This window comes from Balearica regulorum, chromosome 8 (genome assembly GCF_011004875.1).
Source record: "Balearica regulorum gibbericeps isolate bBalReg1 chromosome 8, bBalReg1.pri, whole genome shotgun sequence".
NCBI lineage: Eukaryota > Metazoa > Chordata > Aves > Gruiformes > Gruidae > Balearica > Balearica regulorum.
In genome coordinates this window covers 10,811,248-10,837,992 of record NC_046191.1, presented here as the reverse complement: position 1 = coordinate 10,837,992, position 26,745 = coordinate 10,811,248, and the positions used below count along the sequence as shown (strand labels likewise).

Here is a 26,745-nt window from a genome sequence, read left to right as displayed (position 1 = left end):
TCTGTTGTTTTATTCTGAGACAATGGTTTGTGGACTGACCTGCCTCTGTAAATGAGTAAGGACCAAATAATTGTTTGCAACAGTGTAGTGTATCTGTCTACATGAATTTATACCAGTTTTACTTGCTACACTGAGTGTTTTCTATATCCACAGAACTCCAGCTTCCGTCTATCAAGTTTGACGTTTAGACCCAACTCTTTCCTAGGCATCCTTTTTCCCTCTCTGCCATTCAGTCAGTGTATTGATTAGAAGGATCCCAAGCAGCATTTCTTTTTGCAAAGCTGAAGGGAACAAACTGAGCAATATGTATTCTCTCTGGATGTCTGGTTTGGATTAAAGCAGCACGCCGGTCTCACCTTTATTTTGCTTTGGTGGGGAACAGCTCTGCCCAGCCCCTTGAGCCCAGACGGGCAGAGCATGGCGCGTTCCTTTCGAAGACAGCTTAGTCGTAAACCGATGTCAAAAGTTTTGTAGTTTACCTGCTGAGATTACAGTTTTGTTAAGCCTGGTTGTTTTCCTAATATGTCCTTTAGACTGTTATCAGCCTACCGTAGCAACCTCACGTGTTGCTTGTATTTTTTAGAGAGATTTTTGAGGATTTTTCTTCCATCTTTGTGTGTGCGAAGATAATGAGTAGCAAATCGGTTTTAGTGCTTCTATTTGAAGGGCTTTGGGGGCTGAATGAAGCTTTAATACTTTCACAGGAAAGTGGTTTTGCCGCTCTTGAAAGAAAGGGCCTTTATTCATTAGACTGTCTTTAGAAGCAACCTATATTTATTAAGAAATGTTGCTAAGATGCTGCTGAATTTTTAGGGTTTTGTTTTGTAAGAAACTACTAAGAGTTGAGAAACATTATTCCTTTAGAAAGGGGAGGGTCTTTTATAATGAAAATACAAAGTACACTCTTACCTTTAGTTTAGAAGCAAAAATATAAATTTGAAGTATCATTGTAGGCAGATTAAGACTGAGACTGATATTTTCTGGATCTAGTTCATAATCCACTATGTTTTGCTATAGGGGATGAACCTGTGAATGATTTATACATTCAGTCTTCTTTTATATATATATATATATAAGCTCTGCAAAATTCAAAAAGGGGCAGCTGCAGTCCCAGTATGATAAAAGAACATGGTTCTCATCGCAGGCAATGGTTGGAGCGATGCATGGGTCAGAAATATAGGAGGGATGAGAGGGTCGATGTACCAGTGGTGCAAAGCATGATAATATATGTTGGAGCTTACCTTGGTGGGGTTTTTTTTTAAGGTCAGATATTTTGGTCCCTTTAGCTTCTGAGATTAATCCAAAATATCTAGGAAGCCTTTCTTTCAAAAGCCACGTGGAACTGAAAAATTGAGGGATATCTGAAATGGTGAGGAACTGGTTGTAGATGAGGACATGGCAAATAGATTTATTGTCTAACAACATAATTTGCCTGGTGTCTGTTCTTCTGGCATGGTTGTCCAGATGTGGTGCCATGTTCTGTTCAGGCTTTTCTGGACTCCAATGAATTGGAAAGCTAAATATGCTGGATGGTTCTTAGGAAAGTTGATGATGTCCATTGTGCCCCTTGGAGAGCTGAGGATGGCAATCAGAGGTTTGTCTGCTAAATAGCAGTAGCACCAGGGACTGAAGCATGGCCCAGAACTTGTCAGCCTAAGAGTTATCCTAAAAGCCAAAGTAGGACTGTAGTTCCAGCTAGTACGAAAGCGTCCCATGAGCATAAAATCCTGCCAAGCAGGCACAAAACCTGAAACTCTTCAGTAGAGTTGTTACTCTTCATCTCCATAGTTGGAAAGATGAGTCTCACCAACGGGGCAAAACCTTTCCAGTAGAGCTGAGGAAAGCACAGGTCCTCTCCACCTCTTCCAAACTACAATTTGGGAATAGTCAGCTCCAGCAGCGGGGAGTCCTTGGTGCAGACCGGTGGTACTGCTGGCTGACGGACAGGGAGAGTTGCCTTCCACCTACGGACTAAGCCTCTGCAGTTCATGGTCTGCTGAACCACAAGTATTTGACGTTCCCTTTTTTTGGAGGGAGAGCAGCATTCAGAGACAGATACATACAAATAACAATATTCTTTTCATTTCCCCTGGTCTGTCTGTACTAGGGTTTCCTTAGAATAGTGTCTGTGCTAGCATTTGCCCTATCTGGCAAAACTCAGGTCAAACCTGATAATTTGTGTGAACTAGAGGAATAGCTTTTCAAATCTATTAAGTTGTGAAAATCTGCGTAGTTATGAAGGTATCAGTGGCACATCATCCTTTTTGAGCTTCTGTATAGCCTATTGAAAAGGTTTTGGCTGTGAATCATCACTGAAAAATAAACCCTGGATGATGGGGTTTTTTCAGGTAAAAGATTACTTTCTGATTTGAGTATTTGTCACAGGAAAAGTATAGTTTTTATCGCCCATATGTATCAATTTTGTTTGTTTAACCTTCAGAATATGTATTTTTAAAATTTGGCATATAATTTAATTGCAAAACATCTTAGTCCCATTTACATTCATAATGCTCCCACCCTGGTTATTGCTGTACTGTACAACCATGTGTAAATCTGTGCTCTGTGCAGAGAAGGCAACTCCACTGACAGTCAGATTTGGAGATTATTTCCAAAATAATGTATAGTTAGAATAGCTTTTAAATTAGGTATGTAATTTATCCTCACACTGAGGTTTGAAACTGCAATTAGCTGATAAAGAATTAATTTGTAACATTTTTTGATACTTAAACTAAGGAAAGGTTCTGAAACAAAATGAGGAGAACTGCTCATGTTGTGTGCTACGTAGCAACTGAGTAACCTTTCATATTAATTTATGCAACATTTATATTAAACCTGCTCACTTTTGAATCTTGGACAACTGTTTCATTTTCAGCTTGTATGCTTAGTTTTCTAGATACATCTTTGGGGAGTGTGTTTAGAATGGGTTTGCTATATTACACACCTGTATATCATTATAAGCTACATGGTAAAAAGATTTGAAACAATATAAAATCACTTTATCATTTCATTCTTGAATTTGTTTTCTTGAATTTTTTTTGGGAAACAATATGATAAACTATATTCCGTGAGAATTGCCGAATAGAGACATATTTAAAAAGCAGTTATGCTACATGAAGCATTTAATAATAGTTGGAGGAAATGGGAAATGAAAGTATGCAGTTATGATTAGTTTTCATTAAATCATCCTTTCACACTTTGTGATGTAACTTCATGGCAGTATAATGCATAACACAACTGAAGTAGGAGATAGTAATGCTTGAGAAGGTCAGTGTGTATTTTCTCCCATTAAATATTGTCTATATTTATTCTGGAGCATCTCTTCCGTACTCAGATATTTTTTCTTGGGTATTTTTTTTTCTTTTCATACAAGAATGAAGATAGCTGTGGAGTGTATTTGCAAGGGAGGAATATTTCAAAATAAAGTGGCTTGATTTAGCTGAGAATGACTGTACCAGTCATTGTAATTTGTTGTGACATTTCATTTTGTTTGGCTTTGCAGAGTTGTTCCTATGTTGTTAATAATGCAAAAGGTCTGGACTATACAGCATGGTGTAAGCAGATGTGCACCAGCCTCAAACATTAGGCAAATTAGACATAAATTATGGCAATTTTAGCCTTTTCTTTCGTAATTTCTTAACTTGAGGTGATGCTGCTGCTTAAATTTGAGCTCTAAATGAAGAAATAGAAGGGTATATCTAACATTTAGCTTGTTTTAGATGAAAGGAAAATGGTCTTTCGTGTAATAAGTTAATTCCTAAATACTAAGGTGTTAATTTTCCTTAAAAAAAAAACCAGTCTGCATCCAACTTACTGCATGCTTTGTCAGTCTTGCATTGCTCAGTAACTTGTTCACTTCAGTTAATGTGTTTGTTAGCATGCTGAAATATGTGACTTTATGAACAAAGACATTCTTTGTGGTTTTCCCCTGTGCTTTCTTTGGATATCCGTACAGAAGTGCAGCCCTCACTTCACAAGTTGACTACATCTTTTATCTCCATGCTCCTTGTCTCACAGAATTCACATCTTTCCACAGTCATCTGCACACTGACTGTAATTTACTAGTACCAGCCTGAGGCATGGGAGTGCACATCTTTAATACAGAAGGGAAAGGCTTCGACCATACGGGTGGGATGGCCGGACTTTTCCTTTGTTTCTAACCACTTTCCAAGAAGACTTTCTTGTGCCTCATAGATGGCTGTGCAAAATTTCTTCCTCTGAAGCAGCTCATCCATTGCACATATCTGGATTAATATGAAATAGATGCTAAAAAAAATGGAGGGAGGAGGAGAAGGCTTTTTTTTTTTATCCTGCACGGAACACCCTTGAACATAGAGCGGAGTCTGCAGCAGCTTGGTACGATGATCACCTACAGGAAGCCAAAAAAGTTGGAGCAAAGTGGCCAGATATAAAAAAATACTTATCTGTCCAGTTTATTTCCTCTCGTGACCTTGAAACCAACGAACAATGCAAATTCGAGAAGAGCCTGGCTTGTTGAATGACTTGCATCTGTTTCTGTGGTTGTAGTCAGCATGGTTGTAGTAAGTAGGCCATGCAAACTTCTCATGGAAAAGGATCCTGCACTCCTGCACTTGATTTTGCTTGTTATTTTTCTTTAAGGCTAAATTCCTTTGGGTTCTGGAGTTCAATCCTATTTGAAATTCTTTGATAAGATGGGGGAAACAGGAGTACTGCAAACCAGTCTCAAGGTCACAGGAGCTGGGGATTGACTTTATGAAGGAATTATACCTAAAGGCTTTCCACCCCCCGCCCCAAGAAACATAATAAAAATTTTAATTGTGGTTTAAAAGCAAAACTTTAGAATTCTGTAACACGAGAGATCTACAAGAAGACAGCACATGGATTATATTGGTATATAAAGGAGCTCCTTCTACCAAAACACCCATAAAAATGTGCGATGAAGTGTTAGGTTGTCAAAAGTTGCATTAGTAATAGCCAAAGGTAGGAGTCATAAGGATAGGCTTTTAACTAGAAAAATTAATTCTGTGGTAGCACTTTGGATTGCTGTGAGTAGACTAAGGCTGCATTTGTGAAGATTAGTGATGAGGATGTTGGAGTAGTTGAGAGTTTTGCTTGGCTGGATGGCAGGGAAAGACAGTCTAGGGATGCACTGGAGAAAGAATCCTTAGTCATTTAGTCTGGACAAGGTAACCAGGAGGTGATCCAAATTAAGGATGTTTCCCTGCTCATGGGACTTAATGACAGGAAATTAATATAGGTTGTTTTACTGGGTGACACTGGGAAGAGAATAGTGATAGAGAATCTGTCTGCAATCTTTAGAAGGTTGCGTGTTGGACTTGTGCTTCATGTCTTAAGTGAGCGTAACTGTTTTTCCTTAAGAGAAAAGAAGAATGTGTATTGTAAGAATGTGCAAACCACCAAACCTACACCATGAATAATAACACTTTTTTTTTTCCCAGTTATTCTAGGATGAATAACTTTTAAACTATTCTTGAACATGAAAAAAAATAATCATTTGAACCAGATGCTTACTTATTCTTATCTATTTTAGAGAACTAATTATCCCTGTTGTTGGTAGTGCTAAAGCTTACAAAATTGCTTCCATCTTTGAATTACTATAATTAAGACAATAACTTCCACATCTAGTTAACATTGCTGCGCAGCTGGTGCATTCATTGACATGCAGATTTTGGATTTTGTAAATTTTCTGCCATTGTGAATAAAAATTTTAAATACTTATTTTCATTTCCAAAATGTCTGTTTCTCATAAAGAAGTCTTTGTAAACCAAATCAACTGAAACCAAACTCCTGTAACATCAGAGGAGAATCTAGTTAAATTTGGTTCGGTGATAGTACATTTTAGGAAAACATGTAACCACAGATAGCTTTTGTAGGTATGATCGCTCTGAATTTTGGATCCCATTTTGTAGAGATTTGGGCTCGCTGAATTACATGTCAAATCTGGAACAAGTCTGATGCTGGACTTCTGAAATGTTATTTTGAAAGGAGCTCTTAGTTGATGCAGGAGTTAGTCTGGCACTATGACAGCCTGAGGTGGTTTACAAAACTAAAACTCTGTAATTAAAAATCACTAATACAAATAAAATGCATTAATGATTCCTAACCAAGATGTGATTTAAGCTATACTTTTTCTGTACATTTTTTTACTTCAAGTTGATTTCCGTCAAAGTCTATGGGAAGACTCATGCGATCGGTGCTAATCTTGTTTACTTACATATTCAGCAGCTGCAACTATGAGAAATTTTTCAAATTCTATAAATTTAGATAGATTTTGAGACACTTCCTTATCATTATTCATTTCTAATAACCAGCAACTCTATGAGATTACTTGATAGTGGTGTTGGTTATTTATTTTTCAATTGTTTTTCTGTGGCCCTGGCTTTCATTACATGAATGTCTCATGGATGTTAATCAGTTTTGCTCAGTGAGTTAGAGATGTCCCTTGAGTAAACTGCTAAAATAAAGAATCAAATATTGATTTATGCTGAAACTGAAACATTGATTTCTTTTTTGGACTGAAAACACATACGAAACAAGGTGTACTAACAGTGCTCATTTTAGAGGCTCGACATCAGATTGTTGGTGCATAGGAGAAGGTTTGTTCGGGTGCAGTTGAAGAGCATGCGGGCTGCGTGCAGCTCACAGGTACGCTACCAAATGTCCTCATAAATAACACCGGCCAAGGGCGCTGGCTCCAGAGCACATTTCAGTGGGTCCAAACCCAGTGTCCAGTTACCAGATGCACGTCCGATGTCCTGCAGTGTTCAGTTTCAAGAATGCCCTGGGAACGCTTCAGTACATGTAACAAGCATTATTTTTACTGCAGGCAAAGTTAACTCTAGAAATAGTAAAAGCACAATTTCCGTAGTGATGGCAAAGGCATTGTTTCAAATATTTCGGTATAAACTATCCATTTTGCTGTGCGTGTTCAGAATTAAATCAATTTGCTCTCATGCTCTCATAGGTTTCTAGACTTGGGTTTGGCAGCGTGGGTGTGCGACCTTGGTGGCAGCAGGGGTATTTTTATGTTGACAGCCCGCCAAAGCACTCCCTGCCTGGAGCTCGACTCTGCAACTGCAGGCGGTACAGAAACTCCGTGCTTTTAAGATTGTATTTTGCCTAAACTGGAAGAGCTGGAGGGGGTTTGTTCTCTGAAATTATGAAGTGGAATCTGAGGGGGGAAGGAAAAAAAAAAAAAAAGGTTAACAAGACCCATAGCAAATTGTGAGAGGAAAGGAGGGTCAAGGTCAGGCTTGCCTTGCATTTAATGAAAATAGTAAAACTTTGGCTTATAAACAAATAATAATGCTTGGAACCTCTCTGGACTGGTTAAGAACTTTCTTTTTTCTAGTTAAAATACTCAGAGATGTATAGGTGACCTTTTCTCTTTCTACTTTCTCCTTCTGCTCCTGTTTTCTTATGTAGATTGAATAATTTTTAGGGCAGGGAAACATATACTATTGTTTGTTGAATTTGTGAACAGTAGTAAACAACAATTAATACCATTTAAAGGATTAACAATATGATCTTGTCATTATCGTTGGCCTTGTAGATCAGTATTGAGCCGAGTACCGTCTGTTTGGCTAAAGTGCATCTTCCAGGAAATCGTTTTTTCTTCATTTGAACTGTTTCTGCCAACACTTAAATTGACTAGTTTGAATTTCTTTGGCACAAAGCCCCGGTTAAAGCCAGCTTTACTTCTTTCACATTTAGCTGTTCTTCTTTAGGAGGTGCTCAAATGCTGTGGTAGTGACTTCTTGGGGAGGTTGCCCAGCTGAAGTCTTCATGTTACCTCCTCCCTTGCCATTTTTTTAATATTTTTGTGACCAGCCGGACTTCGTCACTCTTCTTTTGCAGTTTCTCTGGGATTCCAAGATCTATTACAAAATTTTGTACATATATCCAGAGAGCTCTCTTCAACCAGTAGAGAGTATGACTGTAATTGTATATTTTTCTCATCGTATATCATAGATTCAAGAAAATAGAAATTCTGGTTTTAGCCTCTGTGTTTAAGTTTTGCTTTACTGCCAACACACATGGTTGTGTCTAAATGGGCCTAAGAGATGTTTCCCCTTCCCAGGTTAGAGATCCAGGGAAATTGAAAGTTATCCAATCTTGGGGGTGTAAAAAGAATATGTTTTTATTGCTAACTTGGGGCTAGGCTTTCACTCCAAGCCGTTCTCTCCTCTGGGTACATTTGTGTGAACCTGACCTATTTTAAGGGGTCTCAGCTGCGCTTGTTCTCCAGCCACTTAACCATTTCTCTTTTGGTTCCCTGTCTTTGCAAATATAGTAGGGAAAACGGGTTTGTAAAACTAAGTTCAATTTGGCAAATGCAGGCAAGCAGTTAAAAAGCTCTTGAGTTTGGGACAGTTCACGTTCCCCGTTATGCTGTGATTTAAATATACCAAGTTTCCATAGCCAGCTCCAGACATTGCTGTGGTAAAGAGTATTTTAGGAACTCTTTTTAGCAAAGGGATATGACCATAGAGGATGGAGCTCTGCTTTCTCGTTGTGCTAGTCTTTTATATTGAGCAAAATCTTGAATTCTTACATTGTAAGTTGTATTAAAATAGCCAGGATTTTTTTTTATTTCTTACATAGTAATATATATTACATTAGAATACTCAGGACTTCTGTGTTGTGAGAAAGATTTTTCTAGTAATATAAACATAATGTTTATCTGGTATTAATGTTGGAATTGAGTATGCTGTTTTTTTCAACTGTTATTGGAATAGAGTGACTGAAAACACGTTAAAAAAAAAAATCCATGAACTGAGATTTTAAGCTTCTTAAAATCAGGCCGTTAGTTTTTCCATACGATGTACACAATGGCAATCAGTTTTTGGACAGACTGTTGTTGAATAATACATGAATGTAAATGGAGATTGTATGGAATCAGTTGGATAATTTTGAGGAATGCCTTAAGTACACTAAAGAGCCTTAATAGCAGTTAATGGTGCTTCAACTTTATTACTATTTATTATAGTTGGCAGTGCAGTTGTATTTTTTTTCTGCATCGAGTTCTCTAGTTTCCTATAGAACAGCAATAAAAAAGCTTACAAATAATAATAGTCAGATGCACTGTATCCTATGGCAGCAAAATCGTTTTGCATTAAATTGTAGTTCTTGGCAGTGTGAGTGTGTTCATTGTGGGGCAGCTCCAGAAGCCGAGCCGGCGCAGGAAGGAGTGGGCAGGCGTCAGCAGTCGGAGCTCTGGAAGTGAAAGGGCTTTGCCTGCGCCTGCGATAACCCAGCGTGGAGCTTCACAGGACACCTCTGGAGCTGGGCCAGTGAGCACCTTGCTCAGCCTCTGCTCAGTCTTTCCCGCTCCTGTCTATTCTCCCAGCCCTTGCCAAGGCCAATGTGATTTCAGTTTCCTGTTTTTGAGAACTGCTGAAGTAAGCAGAAATGTTTCTGCCATCTAGAAAGCAAGTTAGGGGTACAATGAATAAATGTACGTTGCTTTAATACTGGATCGGTTGTGAGATGTTGCTGGGAACTTGGACTGTTTGTTCTGTTTAAACAACAGGAAAAGTGGTGATCAGAAAGTGATTTAAATATCTAGTTGCTCTTGTTCACAGCTCCCATGATTTAAAAATGCTTCCCTTGCCTATTACAATTACTTTTATCATCTTTAGGGCTAAATGTTAGCAGTCAGAGGCTGGGAAACAAATGGAGGAACACTTTGTTCTCTTCATTTGGCTAAGTTCTGAAACTCCAGTGGGGGAAAAAATTAATCTGAACTGCCTCATACAGAAGCGTTGCTTTCTTTGCTGGAACAGAGTCATGGCTGTGAGTAGAGTTGATTCGGCAGAAGGCTTTTCTGAAACTCGCTTTGCAGAGTTTTCTGTCGGTATTGCCATATGTGTTCACAAAGATTCTTGAATCTCAGGTTTTTAAGTTTTATTAGTAATCCTGTTCATCTGCTGAATTGTGCTAACACTTTGCTTCATAATTTAACTCTGCCCTACAGAATATGTTCTGGTTTCTTATAGTAATAGCCAATAATTTTAACAGATTTCTTTGCTAGGTTGGATATTGGTAAGAATATCTGAAGCACTCTGGGGTATTTTAGTTTTCTGGTTTTTTTGTGATTTGTAAAGCATGAGTTGCATGTATTTTGTGAATCAGGAGTGTGTTATCAGCTATCTGTAGTGGCTTGTGCAGCATGAGATCCAGTTTTTATATTGCTTCCAGCATATTAAACCACTTGTTGCTGACAGAGTACCTTTCAGTGCTGTATGTTTACTTCTTTACAGGGTCACTACCGAGATTGAGAGCGTGAGGAAATACTGACCTAAGTACTGAGAGATTCCTCCTTAACTGAAAGACATTCTGCAGGACCTGCCTTCAGATGCTTTTGTTCATCTTACCATGCCTTATCGTTTGTCTGTCTTTCAGCTGTCGGACGAGCAACAGAAAGAGTTTGATCGTAACATCCAGCACGTCTCCAACTCTCCCGCGACCACATTCCCCTCTTCATGGACACGCAGGTAACTCCCTAGGACTGCTTTACTTGGGAATCACTAGTGTTCATTGTAGTGAGTTTGAACATATTGATACTCTACATCAAAATATGCTCTTTGAAACTTAACCTGACTATATTTTTTCACCTTTGCTAACTTGTAAGAGAGTCCTTATAGTTTCAAAATAAATGTTTTATGTCCTCATCTGTTCTGGACTTTCTAGTTTGCTGCCATATCTATCGTCCACTCTTTCTGGGGAATTCAGTCCTGTTATATCCCGCAAAACAACCTGAGATGGAGAACAAAGTAAAATAAAATTAAATAAATACATTTAAATAAATACCTTGTTTTGAGTCTCCTAGCATGGTTAATTTGTGCTAGTGATTGAACTGCAGTTCGCATGAGAAGAAACATCCAGCTTGTTTCTGTATGCCTCCGGCAGCCCGTCAGCTATGCAGTGTGCCAGCTTATGGTCCCTCTATCTGCTACTTCGAGCAGCATGAGATGTTTAGGATTCTTTTCTTTTTTTACATTATTGCTGGTTTTACCATGGCAGCAACTGGGAAATGGTCATTTCAGAGCAAATGGGCAACTTCTTGTTAGTCATTGAGGTGAAGTGTGTGGAGATGTTCTTTCTACAGAAAAAGAAAGAAAAATTGTTCAGCCTACAGTAACTAGGGATTTTCAGAAAAGGTCATATATGCAGATTCAGTAGCTTACCTGAAGAGCATGTTCCCTTGACAGTTTTATTGCTGAGGGAGGTAGGTTATGTGTAACTGCATTGTTTTCGATATTTCAAAATGCCAGAGAAGACTGTTGGGCTTCAGGTGTGGCCCTAATGGGCACCAGGCAGTAGCATGAAACAGCTTGAACGTTTGTGGCACATCATCCACAGCGGAGCCTGTCTGGAAGCACATTGCTGTTGCACGTAAGACAAGTAACTGTTGTTTTCATTATAATCAGACTTTCTTCCTCCTACATGACAGTATGTTCTGTAAATACTTTCTGGAGACTGAAACTAGGGAAATGCTGAGAAAGAACAGCAAACTGATAGTAGCTCAGCTAGGAGCCATCTGCTTCTGTTTGCAGAGCATTGCATCTTGAGATGTGACATCCAGCCTGTTGAAAGGCAAAAGAAAACCAAAGTTATTGTTCAGGGATGTCCATGAATTCCTTAACCACTCTAAGTTTTCATAAAACTTTGTCATATTTGCTTGGGATGCTATAAAGCCCAGTCATGGAAGACTGGGAAGTTACTTTAATGATATTGTTTTCATAAAATGGCCCATGATTTTCAAATCAAAATGTTAGCAAAATCTTAAAAGTAGTATATTAAAACCATTTTCTTTTTGCTTCAGCATCTCTGATAAAACACAGGGCCAAAAATGTGCATAGGGCAATTCCCTTCCACTTCAAACTCCCTTGGTTCTGTTGTCTGTGACTATGGTAGTGATAGCTTTGTAAAATTTGGTTTCAACAGGGCATTTTTCCTGGTTGAGAGTCTCCACTTAGTTACATTTTGCTTTTTACTTTGTTCTTAGAGTTAATATATATGTGGGATTTAACAAATTCTAAATTAGCTGGACAAGCCTTTAACTAAAGTGATAGAGAAAGATACTCCTCAGAATATAGAAGTGTCCTTTCTTGGCAGATTGCAACAAGATGTTGACATGATCATTGCTTAGAAGACAAATGTGGAAATGTTCACAATAGAAACATTTGTATTTTCTTTGGAGTTGCTTTTCTCCTCTATTTAAAAAATGAAAAATTGCTCCTAGTGGTTTTGATGCTGTCTCAGGCTTTACAAGCTTATCTTTTATTAGAAGTATGTGACTGTGTTCAAGAAACTAGAGTAACTAATCAGTGGTATGTCATCTTTCTTCAGCAGTAATTGTCAAATATTTCCATTTTTTCTTCTGATGTTGCATATGGGATTTAAAACTATTAATTAAAAGGATATCCTTTGTGACCTCCAAGAATAGCCAGTGGAGCATAGGAAGATAAATTACTTGTAATTTGAGTTCTCTACCAGTACTATATTTAGGAGTCTTCCCTGGGAAAAATCATTTATTCAAGAGAGAAAAGTAGATGAAATTTAGACTAGTGTCACAAATATTTTCTTAAGAAATATCATATATGAGATGTGAATTTGAGAACAGGCTGTGATATTTGTTTAGTATTTGAACAGAATCTATCAATCTGTTTGTTCAGGCACATGCACTGATAAGTTACTAAGAAATGCTGGAGCCTCTCCCTGGCCTCCTTTGTCTTGAACACACTCTTCTTAATGCCCATTCTGAACCTCTCTTATGAATCAAAGGAACAGCAAGCCTGCAGAGAAATCAGGGAGGCTTTCTAAAATGTTTCTGTTCAGAAACCACTCCAAACCCGAATCCTGTATGGCATGAGCTTCAGGAGTTATTCTTCTGTAGGTAGTGTCGAAGTTGGTGGGTATGATATACCCCTGTCCATCAGGCAGACCTGCCTCCTAATGACCACTGATCCAGGCAGATACACTTGCTGTCTGAAACAGCATCCAGATAAGATGCCAGGCAATTTCACATCCTAGAAAATTTAGAGGAAAAGTAATACCTAAGAGATCACAACATTTGAGATGGAGGTACATCCAAACAATTTTAACTCTGCCATGAAATCACTTCTGGTTCAAGAATGTTTAATGGCTTTGAAGTGTGCTAGTTCAGTTTTCAAACTGTATGAAATAACGTTTTCCAAAATGAGCTGGGACCTTGGTATAGAATGCCACATCTTGTTAACTTTGTGGGAAAGTCACTCGGCTTGTGTGGTCACCCAAACTTGGATTGAAGTGACCAGTGTTAGGAGTACAGGTTTGAAAATCCTCCTTTTATTCTAAATTCTTTTTCTTTCAAAATCAGAGGGAAAAAAGATATACACATATGTTCCTTACATTTTTTTGTATTTGTTTGAATCCATTTTTTAAAACCTGAAAATTACAGAGAAGGTGTGCACAGTACATCTGTTATAGCATCCCCATCGTGAGGTTGAATACTAAGTTACCATTAGATTATATTTTAAGGTGAAAAGCTTAAAATCAATCAAAGAAGCAACATCATCCTTATAATTCAGTAGGAAAGAGAGAGGTACTTACAGCTGGATGATTGAAGTTCAGGCTATTTTAAAATTGACTTTCCCCAGCTGTAAGGTAGCCAGGTTGCTCACTGGCTTCCAGTGGAGACACTTGCTGCTGGGACCTCTGTCCTGCTCCCATCTGTAAGCAGGTGGAGGGAGCTGCTCACAGGCAGCACCGTGGTACTGAATTAAATTATTCTGCTCTTTTACTGCAAGTTCAGTTCCACCTTCTGGCAGAAAAATAGCTAGTACTAAGGCTTCTATTTATTTATTATTTTTAGAGTGGGCAGTGTGTGTAACATACCACCCTAGGTCCTGTCCAGTTCATCAGCATTTCATGTGTGTGATGCTCGGATGGTGTGAGAATGATATATGAGACAGGTGATACACAGGGTGCTTAAACATTTTTAATCATTTTAAGATTCGTGTGTGCTGGAAGGCAGCTAATTCTGTACTGTGCAATAAGATCTTTAGCAGCTTGTGTTAGTATTCAGCAGATAATGTTAGTATATCCTACGTAGAAGACCGTATCAACTTTGTCTTTTGTGTTTATTTTTACAAGTCTCAGAAGCAGGTTTTACAAAATGGTTCTAGTGTAAGTTTTTGGACTCATTACCTATCTGCTGTCAGATCTGTAGATGATAGCTGAGATTTTCACCCCTCTATTGCCCATAAGGTCCATTTTTGTACATTGAGGGTAGCGGATGTACAAATGCTTTGGCTGCATCTTTCTTCCCGTGTCCGGAAAATGTAAAGATTCATGCCTGAATTATTAACGTACATGTAACTGTGTTGATTTACCTAATGGGTAATCAGTCTGTGTAACAGCCTCCCGTGAGACAAAGTCGTTTCAGGTTCGGTAGTAGCCAACTATAACCCTTGAACGACAGGGGAATTTACCTTTGCTAACACAATAAATAGGGTTTCGATCAGCCTTGGTGAACAAGACCATTGCACTAAGGCTTCTCTTATTAAAATTCCTTCAACTATAGCAGATGCAGCGGTGCTGGGAAATTTTAGGGAAAGTAGTAATTCCCCTTCTCCCTGTTGTTGTTTTAAAAGCTTCACCCAGACTTGAATTGAGTAGAAAAACTAATTGCTTTTCATTTTAAAACTAGAAGCAACTCACAGGGGATCCAATTAAAATTCCAGTGTCTGGAAGGAAACATGCTATATAAATCTGAAAAAGTAGTTGCTTAAAAACCAGTAGTGTCTCTGTACCAGATTGTGCAGACTCAGAAGAATTTGAACACCCACATACTTAATTTCAAAATTTAAAAACTGTCATTACCCAATTTGCTCAGTTATTCTGAAATCCTATTTTGATCACAATCTGGAAAGTTTACAAAAGATTGATGAAGATATAAAAAGGCAATGACAGTTCACTGCTTGTTTATAACAGCACTGGGCAACGGGCTTTTTGTTTAAAAAGATTGTCTCAACACAGTAGAGTTCGTTGGTAGTAAATCTTGAAAAATGGGAAGAAAAAGACCAAGGTTCCCACCAAAACCAGCAGCCTTCCTTGCTTTGTTAGAAGATCTACATAAACACAGAAAAGCTTCACTCCTGCTGCATTTCCTCCGAACCTAAAATGCTCCTTCAGCTTTCTGCTGGCAAGTAAATAGTGACCCTAACCCTAGGTGTGTGCTGCTACCAGGATGTGTGTGTTTATGCACCACTGAGTTGTTCGCTTTGTGGCTAGTGCAGCCTTCCGGCTTTCTTGTAAGCTTGCAGTGCCATCTAGACTGTCAAACCAGTCTTCTCTTAATTCAAAAGCAGTATAATGCCTCTGTTTTTCCACTGTGACCTTAAGAATCAAAACAAGTGCAAGCTTGATAAATGAAGCCCCCAAAATCATCTAGTTAATGATTTCTGATTGTGCTTTCCCTTTCCCACTTGGGATATACTGGGAATGGGTTAAGCGGTATCCAGTTTTGGGTGAAGACTTGCATTGTGTTATATTACACTGTGAACTCGTTGATAGTTCTTAACTAACAATACAAAAGAAATCCAAGCTACAAGAAAACAAACCTCTTGAGCAAGCCCTTTGTTTTTAATTTAGTTTGCTCCTGGTAAAGTAGATTGTGAAATGGTCTGGAATTCACTTACCTCTCCAGTTCTCTCGTCACCCCTCGCCACATGTTAGATCAGCCTGGGGCTGTTTTAATCTCAACCAGTTGCTATTTTTCCCCTTGTAGACTTATAGACCAGATGGAGTTTGCTGGCCTGTGCTGCGCTGTGCCCATCCTTGTACCCAGATGGCATCAGCAGGTTCTCCCCCTTCTCTTCCCTACCTGCCCAGGCATGCTTGCCAGGTGTGCACACACCTTGCTCACAAGAACTTGTGGAGAGATGCTACTGCAGTTTTTTGTGACCCATTTGTACAGCCTAAGCATGAGGGAATGTTACCTTTTGACTGAGCACAATGCTTATGTTCTGTTTCTGCTCAGCGTAACGGTTAAGGTGTATGAACAGCTTGTGCTGGAGTTAATGCAACTTAATTATAAGCGTCAGTATGGTGCTGGATGGGACTGTGACCCCAGAAACAGTGCTGGGGGGGGCGAGCTGGGCACCTAGTACTTCTCCTGAAACAGAGACAAGTCCAATGACTCATCACTGATGTTTGACTTTTCAATGTGTCTTTTAAAATAAATCCCATTTTATATGGGATCTAAATTTGAAAACATTTCTGATGATTACAGTTATGTACCTTGCAGTGCATTGCTTGCCAGTATCTATTTAGTTTTCCTGCTTTTATTTTGTTATTTTATTGTCTGTGCACAAAGAAATTGCTGTTGGTATATGTTTACTATGTATAGTTTCTCTTTGTGCTTGTATTAAGGATCTGAAAAAGCAAGCCACTTAAGAATATGCCCAACAGAAAGCATAGTTGCTGACATAAAGCTTCTAATTCATCCAGAACTTTCAAAGGTTTCTGCAGCTAGTCTGTAAATGATACTGGCTTTCAGAAGGGCTTTCTGTGGAATGGTTGCTTTTTACTTTAAAATAAAATACATCACAACATACCACTTACCAACCATATGCTTACACATCATAGGACAAAGCCCAGAGAAAGTATTCTTGTCCTAAGTGAAAATTGTTATTTTTTCCTTACTGTATAAATTCACTGGATCTTTCATTCTCATGACAAAAGTATTATATCAGTAAAGTGGTAGTTAGGGTGAACACTGACACGTTATAGCCTGATCATCTTACATGTGTATAGTCCTTTTCTTATCATGTGCAGTTCCTTTGGTATGTCTTTTTTTTCCTCAGCGAATTTTGTGTTCAGCCTTGACGTACATTGTGAAGAAAAACTTTCCTACTGTTTATTATCCCTGAAACTGTCATCGATGTAATTTCTAATGCAAGTTTTTCATTGAGAAGTGTTAGGAAAAGCTTGTATATAGAAACTATTGCAAAATATTAAGAGCCTATATTGTTTATGTGTGATAGATTATTTATCTGAAAGTAAGAAAGAAAATGTGCACTTTAAATTATTTTAAAAGGGGGGAAAATACTGATATATCCATATCAGAACATTTCTTTAGCAAACTAATGCTCAAGTGATCAAAGACTCAAAGGTCCATATTTTCCATTATTTGTGACTACAACTTGCAGTTGAAAGTCTTTCTGCACAGTGAAAACTTACTCTGTTTGTTGCAAATGTGAATGAAATGTTTCTGGGTGGGGTTTTTTTACTTTCTCAAACAGGTAGCAGCCCTTTGGACAGTCCCAGGAACTTCTCTCCAAATGCACCTGCTCATTTTTCCTTTGTTCCTGCCCGAAGGTAAGGCAGGATCTATTCTCTTTGGACTGGCAAGCAAATATTCTGTATACTTTGATTTAGAAATGGTCTATGGGTTAGAAGTTTTTTGATTGTGTTTTACTTTGCAATTTTATTTTATTTTCTTCTTTTTTGTTTAGAACTTGGCAGCACTCAGAAAGTGTTAGGTGCTTTTCAGGCCTAGAAGAAGATAAATTAAGTAGTCAATACACCTAGGGAGGAGGCAACGTTCTCCCAGAAGGGTGACATATAGGGCATGTGATGTAACAAATGTAGTCACAATGATATTAAAACCAGTTATGACTAGGATAATTATATCTTAATTGTAGGATTTGATGAAATAAGGTACACTTTTTATCTGCATTTGCTAGAAGACCTGGTGTCCTTGAATACTGTTTGAAGTAGACTTTGGTTTTCAGGTCTTAAGTAAGAAAAAACTTTATAATCACATGTGAAAAGTGACAGACTGGATATGTATTTTCCTGTTGCCTCAGAGGGAAAAATTAGTCTTTTACCTGCTGGTAAAACAATTCAAATGGACTCACGACATCCACCTTTATTTTTAAAGAAGTATCTGAGCCTGATCTGGGTGTATTCAATAAGTTCTGTTGAAGTCAACTGCATTTTTACCAGTTTTCACAGTATATGGAGTTCTGGACCCTGGAAACCAGGAGGAAAGTCACAGCTGAAACTATTGTGAAAACTTAACATAAGTTTTCAACGTCGGGTTTCAACTTGATGTTTCAGTATCATTGCTTTCTAAAATTCCGAGCAGAAAATAAGTGCTTTAATAATAAATCTCTGAAGAGTGCCTTTTCATACTTTTCCACTTTTAAAAGTAATTTTTAACAAAATAGATGAATAAAAGTTAAGTCTGTCCTATCGAATACTGTGGTTCATTTTACAGTATGCATGTTGCTCTCTGTACTTTTTCTGTCATTGAAAAGAACACTTAAGCACAACTTGTTTTAGAAACTTGTTTCTATTTTCTGCTTGCATTACACCCTGAATAGCTATGCAAGTAGTACCAATGCATATTTATTAGATTATCACATAGTGGTATCAGAATAACTTCTATATGATGGTATTAAGTAATTGAAAGCATGGTGTTCTGTTACCCCAGACAAACAGTTATTTCACTGTACACTATTGATTGGCATTGCGTGGGTCATAGGAGATGGTTTTTACCTGATTTCCTCCTGTTGCCATCACAGAAATGTTCTGTTGTTGATTTTCTGCCTTTTATATTTGGTGTAATTTCTTCATTTGTTATCCTGTTTGGATATAATTTGTGATTTCCATTCTTTCGTTATAGCTCTGTGATGAGTTGATTTTTGGGACAGAATAGAAAACACATTTGGAAAACTCGTTTTATTGTAAAGCCAATTTCACTGCAATATACTGCAAGATTGTCCATAGTTTGACTAGTGATTAATCATAAATCCCTTCCTGGACACCCTTTCAATGATTGTGTCGTAGCCGCAAAGTTAGCATGTTCAGGAATCGTCCTGTTTGAGTATGGAAATGTATGGTTAATTCTGTCCATATTCACTAAAACTGATCTTAGTGGAATACCACTAACAGAAGATGAGGGTTGGGTTTTCTTTTGGTTTGTTTTTTTCTTTTTTTTTTTTTTTCTCCAGAAATCACATGTGTATCTTTTACTTCTCCCTCTCTCATTTTCATTTTACAATTTCTTCCATACAGCCACGGACACAGAGCAGACAGGTAACGTGTATGGTGTTGCTGCTGTTTGTGTGTGTGTCTGAACCATGCTTCTGTGCAGCTGAGCCTGTGTCCCTCACACGTTCATGCTATAATAACCCCATTTAGGCATTCAGCTTCTATTCTTTCTAATCAAAACAGGAAATCTTTTCATTTTGACTTAAAATGATAAACAGGTAGTACTCAGGAGAAGGTGTGTTGTTGTTCTAGCACGTTCTTGTTTTGAAATTGATCTACGCTTCATTGAATAGTGTTTAGCTGCCATAAAATACCTCCTTAATTAACTAATTAAAATGTCATTTTAAAGGCAAAATTTGTTGTTCACATGTTTTTATTGTGCTAGCAAGGGGTCTATAATAAATAAAAGACCTAAAAATGTCTTTCTAAGTATCTTTTCCTGAAGCAAAATTGCATGAGGCCTCTCTAAAAATATGTTTATTAACAAAACACTGAAGTAACTTTGAAATGTTTTGCATAAATGAAGGACAAATTTTCTCTTAAAGTCTTTTTCCCGTTGCCTTTGATTTGGAAGATTTCTACTCTTGGCCCACTTATTTCTGCTAGAATAGAGCTGATATGCGTTGTCCTGACTGCTTAGCACATTGCTTGCCTAGATTGCATCAGCAGAAAATAGCCCAAGCATGAAGAGGTATCCTGTAATTTTCTAATTGAGGAAGACTTTTTTGGTTAACTTTGCCAAAATGAAAATTCTGAAGTAATTTCAATACACTATTTAAGCACCTCAGTAAAAAAAAGGGATTATGCTTTCCTTTTGCAAAAAATGAGTGACTTGTGCATTCCTATCTAATGTCTGAGCTCAAAGACAGGAACATGTTGTCTCAATTTGGGACTGAGGGTCCAAACTGGGGTTGAATCATTGACCTAAATATTTCCCCAGTACCCCTGTATGTTACAAGGAGCTGAATGAAGATCATTGAAGTTTGGTGTTCAGTCATTGACCATGTCATGCAGCAGCTTTGTAATGCTGACGTTGGTTGTTTTTCAGGGTTAAAAAAGGAATTTAATTTCCCTTGAAATTTTTTGAGATTGTTCTTTTATATGTAATTGTCTTGCCAAAGAAAACATCACCTGTCGCTAAATGGGGTTTAGCTATAACATACGCATGCAATAGAAAACTGCATTACAACTTGATTTTTGAGGGTTTTTTAATGCATGAAGCATGAGTCGTCTTAAAAAACTCTCTTGACTTAATATTCTTTCAGTGATGTAGAACAGTGGGTTTATTTCCCTCTCATTCTAAGATAGATGGCAAACAAGAGTGGTGTGTATCAGTGCCTGAAAATAAAAGGAACTAGATCTGGAAAAAATATAAACAGGCATTTATGTCTGGGTGTGCAGTGAATGTTTTTCTGAAGATGAGGCTTCATGGGTGCAGGTAGTGAGATGAGAAATATTACTGTGAAGATAATAACAGTTGAGGTTTTTTATAAGCACTAAGCACTATTTCAGACCTGTACCAAACATCCTGCTTTATAATGCACTTGCATTAACGTGTGTGTACCCAAAAGAACCCAAATCTTTCCAAAGGAAGTTAGAACTGTTCTAATTCACCTTCACTTTATGACCAGTTACTGATAATCTGCTGTAATCAAACAAGTGGAGACCGATGTGAGGAAGAGACTTCTTTAACATGCATCCCAACGTGCATAGCACACAAAATGCTTGTGAGACTGGAATGAAATCAGAGGCAGAAGAAGGGCTGTGAGACTGAGCTGAATGTCGTGCAGGTTCCATCCTCACTGAGGCGGGTTTTGGGGGGCGAAGAGGGTTTCAAGGAGGGCAATACTGCTTCTTCTCAAAGCGGTTGTATAGTTCCTCGGTTCCTCAGTTTTGATGGTGGTAATATAAGACCTTTTCTGCAGTATCTCCAGGATGTTTTGACTATTTTCGCTGAGGTTTATCTTTCTTTGGCTATGATAGGGAAATAACTACTAATGTTATATTGACTGGAGGAGAAAGAGACCCTAGGCGGAATTTCTGTGATTTCAATCTCCTCTGTATTTTGCGTGGACCCCTCAGCTCTGTTCAACCTGCTGTAGTGGATTTTGCACCAGCTGTGCCAGGCAATGCACTGGGCAGAATGCCTTCTGCCTAGGTAAACAAACAAGTCCACTTTTGACGTTCTTTTTCAGAGAAGTTTGAAATGAGCCAATTTAATTTGTCTGTTTTAGAAACTCCAATTTTTGCATAACTAGTAATATTTATTTAATTTACTTAATGCAGGAATCTGATGCCCCTTTACCTTTTCCAAGGTCACTTACTTTTGCTTTTAAAACTTACCCTAGCTGCTTTTTCACAAAGGTCATTATAGATAGGATACCTGGTTTACCTGAATAGATAGCAAAAACGTGAGGTCAAGAGATTTGAGGGAGGAAAATGTTTCTTTCCCCCAAGTATTAGCCATAATATGTCCCTGACAGTAACTTCTCTTATTTCTTTTCCCCAGAACGGATGGACGCCGCTGGTCCTTGGCCTCCCTTCCTTCATCTGGATATGGAACAAACACTCCCAGTTCAACAGTTTCAGTAAGTGGCACAGAATTTTTCACGCAATTCAGTTTGTACAAACACACCCTAACAAATCAGCTTCTGAGTCTTTACTAAAATATCTGATCTTTCTTCATTGTTTTGCTAACATTATTTAATATACTAATTATTTTAAAAATTATTTTAATTATTGGTTCTGCTGCTTTTTCCTCCATTTCCCAGCTCCTATCATCTTGCACTTTGCCTTTAGCATTGGTAAAAAAAATCCCAGTGCAGCACTTGGCTCGACTGATCAGTTGAGAGGCCCAATGTGTCAGAAGTGGCAAGACTCTAAGAGATAGCGTGTAATTACTAGCCAGCTCTCAGCTTTTTTATAACTGGGAAATGAAATTCTTGTCTGCTTTCAAGTTCTTAGTATGAAAACCTCTGCTAATAGGCTAGCAGAAAGAAAAACTGATAATCCATATCTGTTACTCCAATAATTTGAACCTCCTAATGAAACTTTTCAGTTCTTACACATGTCATTAGAAAGGCTGGTTGCAGTTTGCTTGAGTTCTGTACTTTCAAACTAGCCTGTCGTTAATACCAGTAAGGTAGCAGCACCATGTTAACCCTTACAACTCTCAGATACTACATACAATAAATCTTACTCTTTAGTTTATGTGAACTAGATGTTGCGGTTATCCACGGAACAACCTCGCAAAGCCAAACATAGAAAAATTAGAAATGTTAAGGCTGCCTGTACAAACTTAATGTAACACGCTTTTGTGTGTGTGTTATGGTGAGTCTCTTTAACTGTGTGCTCACATATCACTACCTCTTTCCATAATACTTCTACTGATCATTTTGTTTTATATGTACTATTTAGAGTATGTTCCTAATAATTGTAATACCTGCACTAATTAGGACTCAATATTCCACGTTATGCAAATCTTACACTGTGTGCAGTATCATTATTTTCCTTGTGAGCTGTTCTGTTAATGTTCATCCCTAAACTTTCTATGCTCTCAAACACAAACTTATCACAGATCTTTAGGAGGTGAGTGTTAAATTCAGGCTGTATAGCAAGAGAAGAAATTGGGGTCACAAGCTTCCTTTTAGTATAAATTGATATGATTAAAATTTGATTTTGCAACGTTAATCTCATCTCTATAGCTTCATATGTTCTGACACATTCCTACAGACTCCAGTTTGCACAATTACCACAATTTATTCTCTTTTGTCCTTCCAGACAGTTGTTTTTTTGTTGGTTTTGGGGTTGGTTTTTTTTGTCTCCTTAGAAGGCAGGTGACTTGATTTGAGTCTCCTGTGGGAGAAGTCTCTCTATGTGTGTGTACAGATATATGGGCAAGAGCACAGAAAAATGTGGGAGATTTTATTATCGACACGAAAAAGATGCCCCTGGTTTCACTGCTAAGCAATATTATATATTCAAGTGCCTGAGAGCAGCTGTTAAAAAGGAGCTCTGCTTTTGCCTTTATAATCTTAGGTTAAATCTTTATGGGCATAAGCCATGGCTAAGTCCTCTTCTGGGTGCAAGCTATGAGAGTATGGAGCAAGTACAGTTACTTTCTGTAAATAGTTTGATCATTGGTAGTCACTGAGAGAGCTTCTAAGATGCCTGTGAAGATGACACCTGTGGAGACCAAACTGCCTGCAGTGTGTAAGTCCTTCTTACCTGCAGGTGTGATCTGTAGTTTTTCAAGAGTTTATAGTTTGACCAGCCTTTGGGTAGATGTCCATGGAGAGAGCAAAACTGACAACAACAAAACAAAACAAAACAAAAAAATCTGTTGGAAGTATCAGTCCTTCCTTTGAAATAGGGACATTAAAGCTACTTTTAGAAAGTTCTCAGCTTTCTAACATGGGAAAGAAAGCATATTTGTCTCTCGACATGTTCCCAGAAATAGCTAGATTGGTTTGATTGACATTTTTCCAGAAAAAAAACCCAAACAACCCAACAAATCTGTGATAGACATGTCACATAGAAAGCACAATTTCAAATGGTGTTAAGTATTATAAGTATTGTAAGAAACAGAAAGCAGGGTGGTATAATGAGAAGCACGAAGTGATAGTCAGATATAGATCTGAATTTACCTTCCTGCAGGAAATAGATTAAAACCTGCAATTCCAAGACTTTTCTAAATGGCTGAGTCTCTCATCTCTTGTCCTTTTGCTGGTTCAGTATTACAGTCTCAGACATTGACATGGGCTGTTTAGTAAGTAGTGATGCAATTCTTGGAGCTATTAAACTCAGTATTACATTTCTAAGCCAATCCTACTTACTACTTGTCTATGACAATACTATTTTCATAGTATTTCATGGATTAGAATTAATTTGAATTGATCTGAATAACACCTCTGAAGTTGATAAGCAGTATTATTCCTGCATAGACTTTAAAACTGAGGCAAGAAGTAGTCAAGGGGCTTGTCAAAAGGGTACAATGAATTAATGCTGCAGATGCGAATTTAACAGAACTTTGAGCTTCCATTTGGTGTCATCAGTCCTCAAGATTACATTTCTTTTTCAAGCAAGATAGAAGGAAGCCAGTAGACCTTCTTCCTGGTGTATGTATCAGTAGGAAATGAAATATCAAGAAGAGGAGCATCAGTTCTGTGTTCTGCTGGCCTGAGTTTCTGTTAGGGCTGACCTGCCCCTCTGTGGTCATAGATCAGCTGCTCTACCAACCAACCAGCTGAACACACCAAGACTTTTACCTAGTCTGAGGTCAGTGGAAACCTGTAGATTCTGCTTTATTTTTTGTTTCCAAATGAGGGAGGACACTTTTAAAAAATACATGTTTACCCTTTTCATACAAATCATGAAGACCAGATATGTATCATCAGACCAACACTGAAAAAGCTGGAGAAGACTTTCTTTCAAGTTAGATGAATATAGAACAGTCAGTTGAATAGGCCAATAATTTTTAAACATCTAATCTGCTATTAATTTTCTAGATGCAGAGTTAATATATAAGCTACTATAGTATTAGCTTGAATATTTTTACTGGAGAAGTGTTGGCTAATTCTGCATCTGTAATTAAGACACTGGGGGTGTTTGTATTAGTCTGTTGCAAATATTGAATACAGTGATGTAATTACTTAAAAATCAATACTTCAGAAGTGTTTCACTTTTTTTTCACGCTTTTTCATTGAAACGTATCCTTAAGACTGCTGGAGAAGCTTTTGGCAGAGGAAAGTCCATTTCTCATCACAGTCTTTGTCTTCAGGGTTTTCTTTATTCATTCTCTGGAATTACAAACTTTGTGATCTGATCGCTTTTAAGGAGAGAAAGTGGAGGGAGGATTTTGTTGGGTCATCCATGAGTTGACTAGCACTACTTCCCCAGTGATTTTGCTGTTGGGAGACATAAAGTTTTTGATGCTTTTTCTAGACAATCAGTTTTGACTTTTTTATTTTTTTCTAACTCTAGTAACCAGTACTTATGTGTTAGCCATCCTTAATGTGGTATTCTTAGTTTAATTTTGTTTTGAATAAGACATGCATTTGTAATGCCAGAACTTGAGTACCTGCTAACGCAAGTTTGTAAGACAGTGTCTTTAGTACTTCCTGCTCTATTGCAGGATTCAACTTACTCATCATGAACAGGATGTCAGCTGACACGTACCTCTTCTTTGAAAAGTGTTGCTGTGTTTTCATAGGCAAGCACTTCTTCCCACTCCTTGCATTGTGTGAGACACAAAGAAAGACATCAAAGAAAGCTCTGAAAGTCAAACAGGGTTTGCATAATTCTGTACTACAGGGAGAGAATCTTTCCTGTATTTGGCATAAGCAGTGTGCACAGCAGAATACCTGTGGGCGAAGGGGCTATCAAATACCCACACTCTCTGTCTTGGCTTCACTGTGGATTTAGCCCAATGTATGCTGATAGATCCTCTGGATAATCATCACTGTGTGGACCCAGTGCTGGAGACAACTTCCCAACATGATCGCTGCACCTAGGTCTGCCTGAAGGAAAACATTGGAAGTGGTGGCTTCCAGTTCCAGCCACACCTGGGGAGTTTGTGCATGTCCCAGGGCTTTCAAGGGGATTCTTTTCTGTAAATACCGCTGTGCAGTGCAGAGGAAGTGGATCTGGGGTCTGGTGCCATTTATATTTTTATCAAAGAATATGATCTTTAGGTATATAAGTTCTCATATTCAGATCTCCATCTCAGTCTTGTCTGGAATTCTCTAGATAAGACCATACTAGGATCTGCAACAATCTGCTTAGTTTTAATTCAGTTCAAGTGTAGCACTTACCTTCTTGACAAATTTGGACGTAGCTATTTTAGGTGATTTCAGACTCTTTGCTATCAACATTACAAACATGCGGGACTTAGTGAAAACCTTGCCAACATTTGGCTTTCGTTGCTTGGCCATACTCCTTAGCTTTCTTCTCCAAAAAACATCAACAGCAAATAAGTCTAGAAGAGCATGCTAGGTGAGTTAAAGCTTTGGTCGTACATGTCATATCATGTATAATTCCCTCCTACCCATACTTCTGGTACTAGGATGCAGTGCTTTCCAGTATGAGTGAGGGTCATTGTAGCAAAAGGAAAGGTTTTTCCACTGGAACAGTGTACATAATTAATTTCATCAGATCAATAAGTAGCTTTGGAACTTAGATTAGGATGATGTTTTTAATAGGGCCCACTGGTGTTATTCAGTGCTACTCTGGTTATTCAGCACATTTGCCCCCACCTCTCTTTCTTTTTAAAGAGGATTTTTATTTTGTCCTTCCATAATGTATTTTCTTACTTTTGTAAAACAGAAAGGGGCATGGAAAAATCACAGAAGAAAAAATGAATTCATTAGTTGACCTACTGCTATTTCCCCTGGAAAATCCAACATTTGATGTTATTAACACTTCTCACAAATAATTGTTTTAATCTCGGGGTTCTTGAGGTTCAAGAATTAAAACAGTTTCATGTCTATCATTATTACAGGACGTGTGTCATATAAATTTGTCAACTTATTTAAAGATTAATAAGCTGTTTAACTCTATAGCAAGAAACTCTGTTAATCTTACAACTCTTCAAAGTCAGCTACTTTAATTTTATCATTGCCTACTTGGTTAGAGAAGATGCCTGGTGGGTAAAGGAAGGGAGAAATAATATCCTGACCATTTACAATAGCAATTTCCAAT

The 26,745-nt window shown here is 38.0% G+C and overlaps 1 protein-coding gene across 5 annotated transcripts in view; it reads left to right on the top strand.

The window, feature by feature from the left end:
- Window positions 1–26,745, top strand: part of MAST2 (microtubule associated serine/threonine kinase 2) — a 194,404-nt gene that overhangs the window by 115,699 nt on the left and 51,960 nt on the right. For all 5 annotated transcript variants that reach the window (XM_075759521.1, XM_075759522.1, XM_075759520.1 and 2 more), the window contains 4 exons: window positions 10,405–10,496; window positions 17,292–17,367; window positions 19,072–19,092; window positions 21,557–21,635. In XM_075759521.1, coding sequence (XP_075615636.1) covers window positions 10,405–10,496; window positions 17,292–17,367; window positions 19,072–19,092; window positions 21,557–21,635 — 268 coding nt within the window. The remainder of the gene's footprint in view (window positions 1–10,404; window positions 10,497–17,291; window positions 17,368–19,071; window positions 19,093–21,556; window positions 21,636–26,745) is intronic.